Genomic DNA, 19960 nt, shown 5'->3' with positions numbered 1-19960 from the left:
GGGGGGGGGGGGTGGGGGGGGGGGGGGGTGGGGGGGGGGGGGGGTGGGGGGGGGGGGGGGTGGGGGGGGGGGGGGGTGGGGGGGGGGGGGGGTGGGGGGGGGGGGGGGTGGGGGGGGGGGGGGGTGGGGGGGGGGGGGGGTGGGGGGGGGGGGGGGTGGGGGGGGGGGGGGGTGGGGGGGGGGGGGGGTGGGGGGGGGGGGGGGTGGGGGGGGGGGGGGGTGGGGGGGGGGGGGGGTGGGGGGGGGGGGGGGTGGGGGGGGGGGGGGGTGGGGGGGGGGGGGGGCACTAAATTCTGCGAAGAATGGACTTTCTCAAATCTGTGTTGATGAAGACATGTCCACCACTTAAGACATCCTTGAGTGGTGGACATGTCTATAATGGTGAACATTATAAAAATCTGTTTGAAGGCAATAGTACTGTGGGAAATTATAACTCTTGGAACATTTTTCTGTTCATATCCAAGATGGGCTTGACAGACCTATTTACAGCATCTGAATTTACCACAGCCCGTGAAGAATGCCAGACAAGAAACTCCCCAGGACCCGATGGTATAAGGATAGATACCACAAGGCCTGGGATTTTATTCTTCCCATTCTAGTTATACTATTTAATTCTTTTCTCTTGTCAGGACACATACCTATTTGCTGGATTTGAAAACCAGTAATATGACATATAAATGATTTATAATATTGTATTGTGGAAATTTTATTGTTCAGTCAGATGATTTTTGTATTTAGAAAGAAGCATTCTAGGAGATATCAAATTTTTGGCTAGATGGTGTAGACCACCCAAATTATGCAATATTCACCAGGGGAAGATAAAATTCTTTTTATTTTTACTATGAGAGGTTTTTTTTAAATGGTTCCATTTTCTTAGTTTACCAGAATATTATAGTCAACTGCAGGGATTGACTGGAGAGCAATCTCAGGAGAAGGCCAGCTCAAGGTGGTTAACTGAGATAAGGCTAATGACCTGGTATCAGTGATCTTTTTGCTTTAGTTTCAATTGGTCTTTTAGTTGTTCATCTGCACGAGACTAGTGAAAAGGAAAACTGATAGCCTTTGGCTATATGGTAATATGAAAGAACTGAGGCCTTTTTTCTATCCTTCATACTATCTGTCTTTTTTACTCCTAATACTATCAGGCTCTCTTGCACTCCTATACTAACAACTCTAGGCCTATGATGAACACCTTTTTACTTTTTTTTTTTGCCTCAATAAAGGTTGAAACTAGTCTGGATAGTGGCCTTTACCACAATGCAAAGCATTATACACATCCCAAAGGGTGTGCTCTGCATTATGGGATACTAATGCAATTGATGTTAGTCATTAGCCTCTATACACAAGTAGCCCAGTCATGAAGATACTTCACGCTCAAACATTGTTTGCTGGATTAAACCAAGAATATAATTTCTTGGCATCTTTATTTGATAGTATATCCAAGTGAAAAAAACTTTGAACATTGTGTGTGTGCTTGTCATGTATAGTTATTTCTTTATTTTTTATTTATATTTCTCTTTTTTTGTTTTCTGAAAATAATAGTATAGTGAATGACACTATACTAATTTCTGCATTACTAATGCTAATTTCTCTACCATACTCACAGCAAAACAAAAGTAGAAACTTTATTCTAGTATTAAAAATACAACTTCTTAACAGTGTGTTTGTTTTAGTATAATTGCTAGGGGAAATTTATTCTGAGGATTTTACTGTGAGATTATCCTTCTATTCTTTTAGTCCTAGAATGAACTTTTAGTTTTTGGAGTTTATTTCCAAGGAAGGACTTAATAATTCTTTTATTTATTTTTTATTGCAAATAACCTGAATACGTCTTCTGCAGCTTATCCCACTTAAGTAGGGTCGCTGTTTCTAATAAGTCTCCTCCACATCTTCCTGTCTTGGGCTGTAACCACATCCAAATTCTTCATTCTCAGGTCCTCCTCGACCAGCTCCCCCGATCTCTTCTTTGGCTGCCCCTGCTTCTTCCTCCCCTGCACACATCCATCTCCATGACCTTTCTTTCCACATACTCATCCTCCCTCGTCACATGACCCGAACCATCTCAACCTTGCCTCCTGTATCTTCGCTCTTAAGTTCGTGACTTTCACCATTCCCCTTACATAATCATTTCTCAGACGATCCTTTCTGGTCACCACACATCCACCTAAGCATTCTCATCTCCATTACCTCCATCCTGCTGATGTTATTTTTCCTCATGTCCACAGTTTCCATACCATACATCAGTGTTTCCCAAACTGTGGGCCTTGCCCCCCCTATGGGGGCCATTAGTTTTGTTGAGGGGGGGGCTGTGAAATAATGAAAACAAATTTAAAATGTTTTTAGACTAAGTATGTGTATGTAAGATGCTAAAACCTAATATTTGCATTTGATTTTTGTGATATTCGCTGTGTTATGTTTTGTATTGAATATAAATACAATAAATATTATAATAATATATGTCTGTATTCTGATTTTTTTTTCCGATGGGAGCCATGAAATATTTAAAATAAATATTTCAGTATTTTTCTAAGGGGTTTTTTACATTCATAAGTTTGGGAAGCACTGGCATACATCATAGCTGGTCTCACCACTGTCCTGTAGATTTTTCCGTTTAGATTGACTGGCACCATCTTATCACATAGCACTCCAACCCCATCTCTCTCCAGTTCCTCCATCCGGCTTGTAGCCAGCATCCCACCTCCTTCTCAGCCTCTCCATCTTCTTTCACTGTTGAACCTAAGTACCTAAAGTCACTAACCTTCCTGATGACATTTCCGTCTAGCTCCAGATCTGTCTCTTGGCTGCCATCCACTTTGCAACACATGTACTCCGTCGTACTTTTGCTTTTTCTCCAGTACCTTCTCCAGTACCTTCTTCTTCTTCCTTAGACACCTCCAGACTTCTTGCCAATAACCTTGAATACAAAAGGTAGAAATAAGAAACAGTGTAGGTTTAGCAGAATCTGCATTTCAAAACCTGTTCATTTGCCAATGATTGTATTTGATACAGGATATAAAATTTTCTTTTGTAAATGAAATGAAAGAGTATCATAAGTTTGGGAAGCACTGGCATACATCATAGCTGGTCTCACCACTTTTCTCTTTCTCTCTCTCTTCCAGGACTCTCCTCCATCTTTCCAGTTTACATGCCACTTCTCTTGATTCTACACACATCTGCATCCATTCGCATACAACATTGTCCAAGGTATGTCTTCTCTCACCTCTTCTGTCACCATCTCCATCACAATATTAAACAAGGAACAGACTTAATGCTGACCCTTGATGCAAACCAACAGTCACTTGAAAGCTTTCTGTCTCTTCCAATCAGGTCCGAACTCGTCTTCACATTTCTGTACATCTCCTGCACCAACCTGACATTTCTCCAGTACCTTCTTCTTCTTCCTTAGACACCTCCAGACTTCTTGCCAATAACCTTGAATACAAAAGGTAGAAATAAGAAACAGTGTAGGTTTAGCAGAATCTGCATTTCAAAACCTGTTCATTTGCCAATGATTGTATTTGATACAGGATATAAAATTTTCTTTTGTAAATGAAATGAAAGAGTATCATAAGTTTGGGAAGCACTGGCATACATCATAGCTGGTCTCACCACTGTCCTGTAGATTTTTCCGTTTAGATTGACTGGCACCATCTTATCACATAGCACTCCAACCCCATCTCTCTCCAGTTCCTCCATCCGGCTTGTAGCCAGCATCCCACCTCCTTCTCAGCCTCTCCATCTTCTTTCACTGTTGAACCTAAGTACCTAAAGTCACTAACCTTCCTGATGACATTTCCGTCTAGCTCCAGATCTGTCTCTTGGCTGCCATCCACTTTGCAACACATGTACTCCGTCGTACTTTTGCTTAGCCTCATACCTTTCTCTCTCTCTTCCAGGACTCTCCTCCATCTTTCCAGTTTACATGCCACTTCTCTTGATTCTACACACCTGCATCCATTCGCATACAACATTGTCCAAGGTATGTCTTCTCTCACCTCTTCTGTCACCATCTCCATCACAATATTAAACAAGGAACAGACTTAATGCTGACCCTTGATGCAAACCAACAGTCACTTGAAAGCTTTCTGTCTCTTCCAATCAGGTCCGAACTCGTCTTCACATTTCTGTACATCTCCTGCACCAACCTGACATTTCTCCAGTACCTTCTTCTTCTTCCTTAGACACCTCCAGACTTCTTGCCAATAACCTTGAATACAAAAGGTAGAAATAAGAAACAGTGTAGGTTTAGCAGAATCTGCATTTCAAAACCTGTTCATTTGCCAATGATTGTATTTGATACAGGATATAAAATTTTCTTTTGTAAATGAAATGAAAGAAAGCATTATGATTATTTTATAAAAGTAACAGTAATTGTGTGTGTGTGTGTGTGTGTGTGTGTGTGTGTGTGTGTGTGTGTGTGTGTGTGTGTGTGTGTGTGTGTGTTCGCTTCTGTTTTCAGTGACTGTAGGGTAGATAACAACTAAAATTGTACTTAGTTGAACTTCTGCATTCACCATCTATAAATAAAATTATCACATGTTCATTGAATTGATCGATAATTAGAACACATGCAAATTTCTTTCTGTAGAGTTCACATCTGGCCTCTCCCTTCTTTGAAGCAACATTTAATTTAAAAAAAAAAAATTTTCAGTTTTAGAAAAGTTGTCGCACTGGTTCTTTATTATATGCAGTGAGACTTTGATTGCTTGAAGTAAGTGGAGAAAATTACTGATTGTAATTTTTTTTTTTTTTTTTTTTTTGCAGTTTTCATGTATAATGTAAGATAATATATACATCAGCAAAGAAACAAATCCATTTTATGTAATGTACAATGTTTTGAAAAGTTATTTTTTTAAGATAAAATGTTTCACAGCAAAAGAATGCAATTAATAACAAGGAACTTTAATTAGTCATGAAAATTTTAAAACTTAGACCTACTAGTTTCACACTACTACTAGTACTTACACCTACAAAAAAATTGGTAGCTTCATCAGGACTTTATAAACATCAAAACATATATAAATACATAACAAAATTATCCAAACACCGAAACCATTACAAGAAAAATAAATTCATGCGAACATATAAATGTAAAGTCGCATGGTACGCATTAGTTGTCTACAAACAGGTGATGCAAAACTAGTCTGGTTAAGTTTTAAATTTTGATGTCTAATTAAACTTCTTGTCATTAATTCAAGTAACTTTTTATGATTTGAAATATGATAACTACATTTGAGATTTTACATGAAAATTGAAACTAGTCTAGAATGGCATATATTGGCCAATTTATAAAAATGTGCTCACCTGATGCACATCACATGCCAGATACAGTGATCCTGTGCGAATATGTTAATTCTGAAGGTTAAAGAAAATTCTGTTCTGTGAATTTGGAGTTACCATTCAGCTGTTTTTTGATAGTGTCTATAACTTATACTTGCCAAGAAATTATATTATTGTTTAAGTGTAAGCAAACAAAATTTGTACACGAAGTATCTTCACAAGTTTCTTTGCTTACATTTGGGTAAAGGATTAAACAAGAGTATAATTTCTGCATGTTTTAACATATTGAGCAGAAAGGGGAAAAATACTGATGTTACTTCTGAAAATTGTAATAGAAACTAGAGTGAATCATTAAAATTAATGTTTCGTACAACAACAAGAATTTTTGTAGAACTTTCAGGATTATCATTCTAAATGTGGTTCTTATCCATTCTACAGATTTGAAATTTGTAAGAATTGTTCAGAAGTAACAACTGTAATAAAATTTTTAAAAAAAATTAAAAAGGTTTATATATATAGTACAGAAACATGCTGTTCATTGATTCCTCCATTAATTTAAGAATGAGAAAAATAGGATGGTAATATATACAATCAAGATTTGTTGTTCAGATTGGTATTCCTGTTAAACATGAATTCTTTGTCTACCATAGTTGCAGAAAGCTTTTTTGTTGGGTTACAAAGAAATTAAATTATATCTCAATCATGCGGAGGTTTCTGTGGTTAAGAAGTTCAATCGAATTATTTTGGTTTTGTGACTACATTTTTATTAAAAAAGACTGTTTTTTAAAACTAAACAAGTACTAAAAAAACAAACTTGACAAGTTTCATTAGTCATCAGATTAACATCTTCAGGGGTAAAGATAACTAACAGTTTAAAGCACAAATTATAAGAAATTATAAAAAAAAATAAGTTCATTTGTTGGTATTATGAACATCAAAAAAGTTCGTTAAAAAACTGAATAACAGATCTCTACAACCGTTAATACGTGTTAGCTGGAAACAACGCTATTTGATGTCGCATTCTGTGGTTCACTTTCACTCTGCCCGAGGTCTGAACTGGATAAATTTTTGATAAACGCTGACCAAACTTGATTTAAATTCAAACCTTGATTTTTGTTGCATTGTGTAGGAATTTTGATCATATTTGCTGCCTCTTTGAATTTTCTTGTGAAACAGTTTTTATCAATGTTGGACATGTTTGTTCTGTCCCAGATTACATCATGACCAGTAGAAGTTATGTGAAATGCCAAACCAGACTTATGTTCTCTCTTTTTTTGTACGTCCTTTTGATGTTCGCCTATGCAGATTTCTCCCGATCTCTCCATCTGGTCTACGTAGCAGATGCCACAGGAACAGTGAATATTGTAAACTCCTGGTTTTTTCATTGGGTGATGTTGGAGGTTTCGGAGGATGAAGAGATTTTGATATATTTTCAAGTGGTAGGAAAGTCACTTTTATGTTATACTTGTAGAGAAGTTTGGCTAATTTATCTGTGACATTCTTGATATAAGGAAGGGTGACTGTGTTCTTGAAGTCTTGTTTAAGTTTCTTGTAAGTGCTGTATTGAGAATTTTCTTAATTAGCTTAGTTTTGAAACCATTCAGTTGTAGGATCTGTGATAAGTATTGTATTTCTTCTTTCTGCTTTTCTTCTGTACTGGGGATGCTGTATGCTTTATCCCTTAAGTTTTTATGAGGCCTATTTTTTGCTTGAGGTGGTGGTGTGAGGTAGCATGAAGGAATCTTCCTGTGTTTGTCAGCTTTCTATAAATGGAAAACGATAATCTGTTTTTTATTTGATTTATTTCTATAAGGATGTCTAGGAAAGGAAGTCCTGGATAGTGACCCTTCCCGTGATGCTTTTGCATTATGAGATACTGAGGCAACTGATGTGAAATTAACAGCTGCTATACACAAGCAGACTAGTCATGAAGATACTTTGTGTAAATTTTGTTTGCTTATGCGTGGGAAGGATTAAAGAAGAATATAGTTTCAAGCATAATATAGTACCATCTGCTTTTATAAACGTTGTCCTACTAATTATAGGATACACAGTTTTTACCTTTAAATTTGATAACAATAATAATACAAATTTAAGAATCAGGAATATTAAAAAATAATCATCATTTTGATTATTGACTTATAATTGTTCAGCCAATTACTGTAGCTTTTTTAGTTATTACAAAATCAGTAGTAAAAATTCCTGTGCTACTGCTGATAGTCCTAATAAAATTCTTTATTTTCAAGTTGCAGTTATGGGACACTGCTGGTCAAGAAAGATTTCGTTCTATTGCCCAAAGCTATTATAGGAGTGCCCATGCCTTAATTCTTGTTTATGACATATCTTCTCAGTCTTCCTTTGATTCCTTACCCCTGTGGATTAAGGAGACAGAACAGTATGCAAATCCTAAAGCTCTTAAGGCTCTTGTGGGTGAGTAGTATTTTTGTTAGTAGAGTTATGTGTGTGTGCCATTTGCATAATTATACTATGCGAGGAAAGCGTTCATATTTAATATTTGAAATAAATAGTATATTAAGTTAAGGGGATAATAAATCCCTCATTATTTTAAAGCCGGATACAAAACTCGGAGATCGAAATCTAAGAGTTTCATGCCGAAGAACTATTGGCGAGTCCAAGTTAAATTTTAAATTTCATTAACTATATTATTTTTATTCATGCTTTTGTTTATTTAAAGAGGAAAATTTAGCTTAAACCTGAATAACACACATATAAGAGACATTGCTGATATGTTGGATAGGTAACATGCAAAGAAATCACAAATTAACATTGTAATTACACCAGTATTTCAGTCCTATATTAAAATGACCCATACAGTGTTTTTAGCAAAGAATACTAGAATAGTCAATGTAGTAATGAAAAAGGGCATGCTTTTGGTATTGCTAGCTCTACTGCACAGTCTGAAAGGTGTTTGCCAAAAGAAGAAAGTAGGAGACCTCCACATAGCTTTATTGGAAGGCATGTGGAAAATCAATTGGAGATTCTGACCTTCACTTTCCCCTAATGCATTGCATTAATATGTATCCACTTGAATTCTAAACAAAGAAAGATGTGCTAACAATTTGGGGCTTAGCTGACCAAATTATATTCAAACTACTTTCATCATAATGGTATACAACATAATCAGATATATCAGCTGAAAAATTACACAATTATTAGTGAAATATTTGGTTTACAGATCTAGTATTTATAAAATTTATTAACTCTACCAACTAATTTCGCTACACTTTAACTGTTGGCATCTTCAGGGCACTGACATATAGGCTTAAAACAATCTCACAATTATGAGTAACTGTAAAATTGACAAGAATAATTACAAATAAAATAGCATCGAATGTGAGTGAAACACGTATTGCGTGTACAAGGTTAGCTAGCTGTTGCTAAGGGACTTCCTGTAGTTTTTGTTAAAGTTCATTTCTTGTATTTTTAGAGATCTAATTAGGGTTTTTCTCTGAAAAACCCCAAGTAGATCTCTAAAATTTAACAGTAGAATGAGCGACTGTGGCTGCTTCTTTGAAAATTCTTGAATGGTAGTTTTCCTCTATGTAAGGGGAACAGCTTTGGTTCCACTCGATGACATGGTTAGTTGTAGAGAAATGAGACGATAGGCCATGTCTTGTCTGTTGTTTTTTTATATAGCCAATGTGCTCCTTTTGCCTGAAAATGATATGGAAAATCCTAATTAGATCTCTAAAAATACAAAAAATACTAGCTGACCTTGTACACGCGATATGTGTTTCACTCACGTTCGATGCTATTTTATTTGTGATTATTCTTGTCAGTTTTACAGTTACTCATAATTGTGAGATTGTTTTAAGCCTATATGTCAGTGCCCTGAAGAGATGCCAACAGTTAAAGTGTGGCGAAACTAGTTGGTAGAGTTAATAAATTTTATCAATACTTGATCTGTAAACCAAATATTATTTCACTAATTCATATGATCAAGAAAATAAACCTTCATTACCCAGTTATTGTCAGGGAATCAGGTTGAGCAGTAAACAAGTCAGCTACTGAAACATCCTCGATGAGATTGAAGATAAGCACTGTTGATATGCATATTATCCAATGGAAAATGTGGAGTTGCAAAGAAATTGTAGAAAAATACCACCATCATAAAATTCTTGATGTGGCCTCATAAGAGTATACAGGAGACTGGTGATTATGTTTACATTATTACTAGCTTTATATCAACAATTTTCTTCCATATTAATCTATTATTTGTCAGGTCTTCAATATGGTCACATCTGATATTTTGTTTTCTGAGGCACTCACTACTGACTGCATAAATTCACCTGGATCTTGATGAAACTTTTGGTGTTTTACCTCTTCCATTTAAGTGACCATGCCACTTTAGATTACCTCTGCTCACAATAAGTGAATCCTAACAGTGTCACATTTCTTTGATATCTTCATTTTTAATATGGTTCTGCCATTGATACTATCATCTCAATCCAATAATTTTTCTTGGACTTCTCATGTATCTTATCTCTAGCATTTGACCAACTGCTTTCTAACCCAGTTCTTATATTTCTCATATTCTTAAGTTGAAATTTGTATGAACACTTCTATGAAGCCAGTTTAGTATTTTGACTAATTTCTTTCTTATTCCATAACATAAGTTATGCTTTTTTTTTTGTACTGCAGATATTGGTATGTACTCCTGATTGCATTCTTCTTTAATAATTTCTACCACTGTTCTTTATGTTTAGTTTTTATGTCACCATTATCATCTCCATTTCTCTTTACAGTACTCTTTCCTCTATTTCTAAGTTTTTTCAATAACCTTCATTTTGCTACTTTCATGCTACTTATCTTCCATCTTCTTACCAATCTTCCCATGACTTCTTGTTTAGATACTTTTAACATAGTTGAGCTTTTTATATTTTTTTCTATATTCCTATATACTAAAAGTTTGTGGCAAGTAAGTCAGCATGATTTCTTCTTTCTCCTGGCCACCTTTTTTATCTTTTGCACCATGAAGTTCTGATTTTTTTTTTTTTTTTTTTTTTGCAGACATTTTCACCGCATGCTTTCCTGGTTTTATCAACGTTTTTTTCTGATTTTGTAACTGTAGTCCCTAACGTTTGGTTCTGGTTTTCAAACTAATTTTTTTCTGCACTAACAATTCTATATTTAAGTCTACAGTTCATCTCTTAAAGTTACTTGACTTTGTTTCTTTTTTTAAAACTTGTGTACTTATTTTTATTCTGCTTAAAACTAAATATCAATCACTTCTTATTTCAAATCTCCTGAATATAATCTTGTATCCTGACCCAGTGAAGATATCATTGTCAACAGTAACATAGTCAATAAGACACTTGGTATTTCTTGTGTGTGATTGCCATATGAATTTATGTAAATCTTTATCTTGTCATTATTATTAGCTTTGATCTTTTTCTCCAGGTTTTCCAAAGCATTTCTTTGCTTGATATTTATTTCCTACTCTGTAGGTTTCCTGAAAAGAATCCACCTTTTTTCTTTGTCATCTACTATCATCTACTTGAAAAAAAAAAGCCTCCTTACTTCTTCCTTAGTAGAGTCTTCTTTGGAACATTAGGCACAAATAAATCATCATAAATTTTTTGATATGTAGTCAAGTATATTATGATAGCATTTCATAATTAAGTTTACATTATTACTAATCTCATGTCAGCAGTTTTCTGCCAAGTTAGCCTATCCCACATCATCCATTGGATAGGCATTCCACTATCATCAGATCTTGCATTTCATTCTTCTAAGGTACTTCTTACTTTGTCAGTTTGCCTAAATCTTGGTTTTCCTTTGGGTCTTTTTTCTTCCACCCTGGCAAAAACTTCTTTTGCTAATCTTCCCTCTTCCATTCTGTTTAAGTGACCATACCACCTGATATTTTTGCTCACACATTCCTGAATGCTAATAACGTCAGATTTGAATTGTAATATCCTCATTTTTAATAGTTTTCCCATTGATGCCACCTGTTCACTCTCTTAACTTTTTTCATAACTCTCATATCTATAGTCTCCAGTCTTTGATCTGCTTTTGTTGTGTCCCAATTTATGATTAGTTTTCTGTCTAGTGAAATTCTGCTTGTCTATGTTCAACTATTATCTATGCATGAGATATCACCCAAAAATACAAATATTTAAGTTATTTCTCCCCTTAGTGTCCCTAATATGTATATTATGCTGTGCCTTTTGGGACATTTACTTTGAGATATTAAATACAAAAACAAGGAGCAATTACTAAAATATGTCTGAATGTGAAACAATATTGCAGTCGTGACACTTTATCTCGTTTCTTAACACGTTAATTTCCCGCGTGATTAGGTTCGTATGTTTTTCAAGTGGTGCATTGGGCAGCAATTTCAGACAACTGTTTTATCAGTGAACAAAGGTTTATTAAACTCATTAGCATGGTTTAATTCAATTTCTAATATAATTCAATTCAATAGTAAGAAAACATTTACAAATTAGCATTAGCTTATCACAAGTAACGGGGGTGCTTAAGGGTCAAAGCTGTATAACTGAGAGGAGGCCTCCACATAGCCTTTAAAGGAATGCGGAGAACCGACCAGGGCTTCTGACCTAATGTCCAATCCTCACCTTCTCGTGGTGCACCCTGTTGGGTATCTACTTTGATACTGAACGAACGAGGATGGGCTGGCAATTTGGGATTTAGCCGACCAAATTGTATTCTTATTGGTTAAACCAAAATAAAAAATGATGGTACAACATGACAAAATTCCATGCCGGCTGGGGCGTCGCCCGGTTAAACAAGGCCCCCGTTGTTTTCGCCAGGGAACCAGGGCGAACAGCGAAAAGTCAGCTACTGGAACAAATCTGAAAACAAACCCCAACTCAACATCACCAGAGTTAAAGATCGGTACTATCAACGTAAGAAGCCTGAATGGCAAAGAAATGGAGCTAGCTGAGGAATTAGATAAGTACCAGATCGACATAATAGGGGTGACTGAAACAAAAAAGACCAAAACTGGTGAGATCTTTCTGAGCAATAAATACAAAATGTTATATTCAGGCAATAACAATCAAGGAAAAGAAGGAGTAGCCATAGTATTCAACACAAAATACGAAGCTAATCTTCTTGAATGGCAGTCAGTCTCAAGTAGAGTAATGTGGGCAAATATGAGAATGGGGAACTGGACAATGAGACTTATTTGTGCCTATGGTCCCACAGAAGGTTCTACTAAGGTAGAAGTGGAGGAATTTTTTGAGGCTTTAGAAAAAGCAACTGACACAATGAAAAATGAAAAGTTGGTCCTTGTTGGGGATCTAAATAGTAGAGTAGGAAATGATTGTGAGACATACAAAAATATTTTGGGAAAATTTGGAGAAAAGAGCAAAGCTAATAATAATGGCAAATATCTGTTGGATTTCTGCTCAGGACATGGACTGGTTATTACTAACACCATGTTCCAACATAAAAATGTGCACAAATTCACATGGAGAGAAGAGGCTAGGAATAAGAAAAGTCTCATTGACTATGTTATTGTTGATAGTGATGTTTTCTCCCTGGTGCAGGACACCAGAGTGTACAGAGGATTTGAAATTGGAAGTGATCACTATTTAGTCTTGAGCAGGATAAAATTGAATTTCATATTGAAAAGAATAACATGTAAGAAAGTTTTAAAGCGAATAAAAGTTGAGCAGCTCTCAGATGTAAACTGTAGACTAAAATACAGAAATATTATTGAAAAGAAAATGAAAGAGTTTGAGAACAGGAATCAAACCTTGGAGATCCAGTGGCAAACTCTGAAGGAAACATTGATTGATTCTGCCAGAGAGGCATGTGGTGAGGTTGTGTGCAAAGATAAAAAAATCAGAACTCCCTGGTGGACACAGGAAGTTAAAGAGGCAGTGAAGGAAAAGAAGAAAGCATATCAAAAGTTCCTGGCAAATAAGTCAGCTTTTACTTTTACAGAATACAGAGACACATGTAAGAAAGCTAAACAGTGTGTAAAACTAGCTAAACAAAAGTCATGGGAGGACTTTGGCAAGAATATAGAAAATAAATATCAAGAAGGTGGCAAAATATTCTGGAGGTTGTTGAAGAAGCTTAGGAATGGAGGAAAGAGTGCTGTAAAAGGAATTAGAGATGATAAAGGTGACATGAAAACAGGAGAAAAAGATATCCTTGAAGTATGGAGTAATTACTTTGAAAAACTGCTAAATGAAACAAGCAGTGATGACAGCACAGTGATAAAAAACACTGACCAGGCATGCAGTCAGGAATACATATCCATACTTGAAGTAGAAAAAGCCATCAAAGGCTTGAAATGTGGAAAGGCAGCAGGAGTAGATGATATTCGACCAGAAATGCTGAAGTATGGTGGTATAAGAGTCTTACAGTGGCTGCACTGCATAGTTAAGAAAGCCTGGACAGAGGGACGAATTCCCGATGATTGGAGTAGAGCTCTCATAGTACCCATATATAAAAAGGGAAATAAAACTGAATGTGAGAATTACAGAGGTATTTCCCTACTGAGTGTTCCTGGCAAGATCTATGGAAGTATACTTGAGAAACGGTTGAGAAGAATTGTGGAAGAAAAGCTTGGTGAAGAACAAGCTGGATTCAGGCCAAATAGAGGCTGTCAGGATCAGATCTTCACTTTACGACAAATAGTCGAGAAAGCATGGGAATATAACAAACATCTGTATTTAAGTTTTGTCGATTTGGAAAAGGCATATGACAAGGTGCCAAGAGAGAAGCTATTCAATACGCTGCAGTTATATGGTGTCAATGGGGCATTATATCAAGCAATACTTAGTCTTTATTTGAGTTGTGAGTCAGCAGTTCGAATTGAAGGAAGTACAGGAAGATGGTTTAATGTTAAATCTGGTGTGAGACAAGGATGTACATTATCCCCTCTGTTATTCATTATCTATATGGATCACATTATGAAGGAAAGTGGTATTAAACATGATATCAAAATTGGAGATGTTAATGTCAGCTCTTTGCTTTATGCGGATGATGTTATACTTCTAAATAAATCCGCTACAAGTCTGCAAGATTCTCTGACTAAATTGAATAGCTGTTGTAATAGATATGGTATGAAGGTCAGCAATAAAAACACAAAGACAATGAAAATAGGCAGAATCATTGAAAATGTCAACTATGTTGTGAATGGAGAACCTGTGGAACAAGTAAAACATTTCAGCTACTTAGGCACACTTTTTACTGAAGATGGTAAACTAAATATAGAAATAGACAACAGAATCAGCAAAGCTGGTATCGTGGGAAGTCAATTGAATAAATTCATATGGAATAAGAAAGAAATTAGTCGGAACACTAAATTAGCTGTATACAAGACTGTGTTCAAACCAATTTTAACTTATGGATCTGAGAGCTGGGTCAGAAGTAAAACACTTGACCAAAGACTAGAGACCGCAGATATGAGAGTCCTGAGAAAGATTAGAGGCATGAACAGATGGCATCAATGGCAATATCATATTAAAAATGAGGATATTAGGAAAGAACTTGACATTGTCAGCATCCAGGAATGCATTAGCAGAGCTAATCTCAGATGGTATGGTCACTTAAATAGAATGGGAGAGGAAAGATTAGCAAAACAAGTGTTCTTTGCCAGGTTGGCAGGAAAACGACCCAGAGGAAGACCAAGATATAGGTGGATTGATACGGTACAAAGTGCCTTAGACGATAGAAATATAAGATCTGATAATGTTGGAGTCTTGACAAGTAACAGACTGATTTGGAGGAAAATTGTAGATAGGAGGTTAGTAATGATGTAATTTTTTCATGTAGTACTGTCATATCCTGTACACCCCTTGAGGGTACATGGCAGGAATTTGATGATGATGATGATGATGATGATGATATCACAAGTAACTTGGCTATGATCCTATATGGGTATTACGATCATGTCGCCATAACAAATTCAACACATTAGTTAACCCTATATTAGTCTGAATATGTGCTTTATGCTGTAGCACATGGACATATATGATCAACTCACTCTATTTTACTATCTAAAAATACGTAGATTAAATTATCCTTTCACTGTACTAACACATAACTTTGACATTTAAAACTTTCCTATAAATTACAATACACATGTATAATTCTCAGGACACATGAATTATTTATATAATATTAATATTAGCAAGCATACTTTCAATATAATCAGTCATGTACTAAAGTCCTAGTATAAATTTCTTTAGTCTCTTCAACAGTTCAGCAATAGAATAAAGATTACAATTACAAACGATTTTCAGTTAACACGAGATTTTACAGTACCTTTTTCTCTTGAGTTTTCTATATTGGCCTCTACCTTTTTCCGATTGAACTATCTTGGTATGATCTCTCTTATAATCTGTTACTCCTAAGTTCTTTTGGCATTAAACTGTGCTTATGCGATCTTAACTTCTCGTAATTAAGGACACACTTTGAATCATCTATATAATGGCTGTGAAACTTGCCACTTGGACACCGACTTCTTTACAGATTTCCTTTTCACTGGACGATGAAACACTCAGACAATACCTTCTTTCCTTAGCTAAATGGCATTCCTCGTTTCTTACCATAGGAAATACGGAATCGAAATCCCGCTCACTTTTGTTTCCTTGTTGTGATGACGGAGATAACTCCAATCCCACCACTCAGGAAAACCACATGAAACCTATACGAAGGAGCTCGTGAAGAAACTATCCGGGAAAAAAAAAAAAAGCCTCATTGGGGGGGGGGGGGGTTCTAACCCTTTTATACCTTGACTCCTAACGGCACCCACTTTAATTTCTTTTCTCCACCCCTTACTTGATTCGACTTCACCGACCAATTAGGGTGGCGTTTTTCTGCCAAACATCCTTTGGTCGGCGAGCCCATTATGATGTCTCAAATCCGGGAATTGACCCTGAGCGATAGTGTATTGTTTTTCTTTTGCTAGCCTCTAAATTAACCCCCCCCTTCCAAATTTACTTAATATTTTAATCTCTAGCCTCTCACGTACAATTTCTTATTACTAATCTTTTCTGTTTTACTTAGCTAATTGTTTTATATCACAACTGTAATATTTTCCTTCTTTTATTATTTAGTTCTTCAAACACTTTTTGTTATATATTTTACTTGGATGCAAGAATATTTTTCTTTCTTCTAAATAATTCATCTATTAGCTTTTATACAGGGGTTTTATTTTATTTTCTCTTCATGTTACACCATGATAACTGGGAATTCTACATTCTTAAGGTATTAGGGTGTAACACTTTCTTTCTAGCCCAACTCTCACATCCGTAAATTAAAATTGGTTTGAATATTGTCTTATATACTGATGGTTTAGTGTTTTGACTAATTTTTCTCTTATTCCATATACATTTATTCAGCCAGCTTTCCATTATACCAGTTTTGCTCATTCTGTTGTTTATTTTCATATTTTATCTGCCATTTTCACTAAAAACGATACTTAAATAGTTGAAATATTTTAGTTGTTCGTTCTCCATTGAGAATGCAAAAATTTTCCTCGTTCTTGCTTATTTTCATAATTTTGATCTTTTTATTGTTGATTTTCGTGCTAAATTTGTTACAGCCGCTATTCAATTTAGTTGAAGAATCCTGGAGACTTGCACTGTATTTGTTTAGAAGTACATTGTCTGGATAAAGACAAAGAGCTAAATTTAATATCTCCAATCCTGATATCCAGTTTAATGCCACTTTCTTTCATAATGTGATCCATATATATATATATATATATATATATATATATATATATATATGATGAATAAGAGTGGATGTATTTCTATCCTTATCTTACACCTGATTTTCCATCATCATCAAATTCCTGCCATGTACCCTCAAGGGGTGTACAGGATATGATAGTACTACATGAAAAAAAATTACATCATTATTAATTTCCTATCTACAATTTTCCTCCAAATCAGCCTGTTACTTGTCAACACTCCAACATTATCAGATCTTATATTTCTATCGTCTAAAGCACTTTGTACCGTATCAATCCACCTATATCTTGGTCTTCCTCTGGGTCGTTTTGCTGCCAACCTGGCAGAGAACACTTGTTTTGCTAATCTTTCCTCGCCCATTCTGTTTAAGTGACCACACCTGAGATTAGCTCTGCTAACGCATTCCTGGATGCTGACAATGCCAAGTTCTTTCCTAATATCCTCGTTTTTAATATGATACTGCCATTGATGCCATCTATTCATACCTATAATCTTTCTCAGGACTCTCATATCTGTGGTCTTTGGTCAAGTGTTTTACTTCTGACCCAGCTCTCAGATCCAAAAGTTAAAACTGGTTTGAACACTGTATTGTATACAGCTACATCCAGATCGACATAATACAAGTGACTGAAACAAAAAAGACAAAAACTGGTGAGATCTTTCTGAGCAATAAATACAAAATGTTATATTCAGGCAATGACAATCAAGGAAAAGAAGGAGTAGCCATAGTATTCAACACAAAATACGAGGCTAATCTTCTTGAATGGCAGTCAGCCTCAAGTAGAGTAATGTGGGCAAATATGAGAATGGGGAACTGTACAATGAGACTTATTTGTGTCTATGGTCCCACAGAAGGCTTTACTAAGGTAGAAGTTTAGGAATTTTTTGAGACTTTAGAGAAAGCAACTGACACAATGAAAAAGGAAAAGTTGGTTTTTGTTGGGGATCTAAATAGCAAAGTAGGAAATTATTGTCAGACATACAGAAATATTTTGGGAAAATTTGGAGTAAAGAGCAACGCTAATAATAATGGCAAATATCTGTTGGATTTCTGCTCAGCACATGGACTGGTTATTACTAACACCATGTTCCAACATAAAAATGTGCACAAATTCACATGGAAAGAAGAGGAAAGGAATAAGAAAAGTCTCATTGACTATGTTATTGTTGATAGTGATGTTTTCTCCCTGGTGCAGGACACCAGAGTGTACAGAGGATTTGAAATTGGAAGTGATCACTATTTAGTCTTGAGCAGGATAAAATTGAATTTATTGAAAAGAATAACACGTAAGAAAGTTTTAAAGCGAATAAAAGTTGAGCAGCTCTCAGATGTGAATTGAACTAAAATACACAAAGATTATTGAAGAAAAAATGAAAGAGTTTGAGAACAGGAATCATTGGATATTCAGTGGCAAACTCTGAAGGAAACATTGATTGATTCTGTTAGAGAGGCATGTGATGAGGTTGTCTGTAAGGATAAAAAAATCAGAACTCCCTGGTGGACACAGGAAGTTAAAGAGGCAGTGAAGGAAAAGAAGAAAGCATATCAAAAGTTCCTGTCAAATTAGTCAGCTTCTGCTCTTAGAGAATATAGAGACAAATGCAAGAATGCTAAACACTGTGTAAAACTAGCTAAACAAAAGTCATGGGAGGACTTTGGCAAGTATATAGAAAATAAATATCAAGAAGGTGGCAAAATATTCTGGAGGTTGTTGAAGAAGCTTAGGAATGCAGGAAAGTGTGCTGTAAAAGGAGTTAGAGATGATAAAGGTGACATGAAAACAGGAGAAAAAGATATCCTTGAAGTATGGAGTAATTACTTTGAAAAACTTCTAAATGAAACAAGCAGTGATGACAGCGCAGTGCTAAAAAAACACTGACCAGGCATGCAGTCAGGAATACATATCCATACTTGAAGTAGAAAAAGCCATCAAAGGCTTAAAATGTGGAAAGGCAGCAGGAGTAGATGATATACGACCAGAAATGCTGAAGTATGGTGGTATAAGAGTCTTACAGTGGCTGCACTGCATAGTTCAGAAAGCCTGGACAGAGGGACGAATTCCTGATGATTGGAGTAGAGCTCTCATAGTACCCATATATAAAAAGGGAAATAAAACTGAATGTGAGAATTATAGAGGTATTTCCCTACTGAGTGTTCCTGGCAAGATCTATGCAAGTATACTTGAGAAACGGTTGAGAAGAATTGTGGAAGAAAAGCTTGGTGAAGAACAAGCTGGATTCAGGCCAAATAGAGGCTGTCAGGATCAGATTTTCACTTTACGACAAATAGTCAAGAAAGCATGGGAATATAACAGAGATCTGTATTTAAGTTTTGTCGATTTGGAAAAGGCATATGACAAGGTGCCAAGAGAGAAGCTATTCAATACGCTACAGTTATATGGTGTCATTGGAGCATTATATCAAGCAATACTTAGTCTTTATTTGAGTTGTAAGTCAGCAGTTAGAATTGAAGGAAGTACAGGAAGATGGTTTAATGTTAAATCTGGTGTGAGACAAAGATGCACATTATCCCCTCTGTTATTCAATATCTATATGGATCACATTATGAAGGAAAGTGGTATTAAACATGATATCAAAATTGGAGATGTTAATGTCAGCTCTTTGCTTTATGCGGATGATGTTATACTTCTAAATAAATCCGCTACAAGTCTGCAAGATTCTCTGACTAAATTGAATAGCTGTTGTAATAGATATGGTATGAAGGTCAGCAATAAAAAGACAAAGACAATGAAAATAGGCAGAATCATTGAAAATCCCAGCTGTGTTGTGAATGGAGAACCTGTGGAAGAAGTGAAACATTTCAGCTACTTAGGCACGATTTTTACTGAAGATGGTAAATTAAATATAGAAATAGACAACAGAATCAGCAAAGCTGGTATGGTAGGAAGTCAATTGAATAGATTCATATGGAATGAGAGAGAAATTAGTCGGAACACTAAATTAGCTGTATACAAGAC

The 19960-nt window shown here is 35.8% G+C and overlaps 1 protein-coding gene across 2 annotated transcripts in view; it reads left to right on the top strand.

The window, feature by feature from the left end:
- LOC150104857 (ras-related protein Rab-30-like) overlaps positions 1 to 19960 on the top strand; it is a 140964-nt gene that overhangs the window by 99664 nt on the left and 21340 nt on the right. For both annotated transcript variants that reach the window (XM_090396014.1, XM_090396013.1), the window contains exon 4: positions 7527 to 7710. In XM_090396014.1, coding sequence (XP_090252140.1) covers positions 7527 to 7710 — 184 coding nt within the window. The remainder of the gene's footprint in view (positions 1 to 7526; positions 7711 to 19960) is intronic.

This window comes from Typopeltis vanoorti, chromosome 7 (genome assembly GCF_054136105.1).
Source record: "Typopeltis vanoorti isolate ZY-2024b chromosome 7, IOZ_Tvanoo_1.0, whole genome shotgun sequence".
NCBI lineage: Eukaryota > Metazoa > Arthropoda > Arachnida > Uropygi > Thelyphonidae > Typopeltis > Typopeltis vanoorti.
Note: the sequence above shows the minus strand (reverse complement) of the source record. Positions and strands in the feature narration are given on the sequence as shown.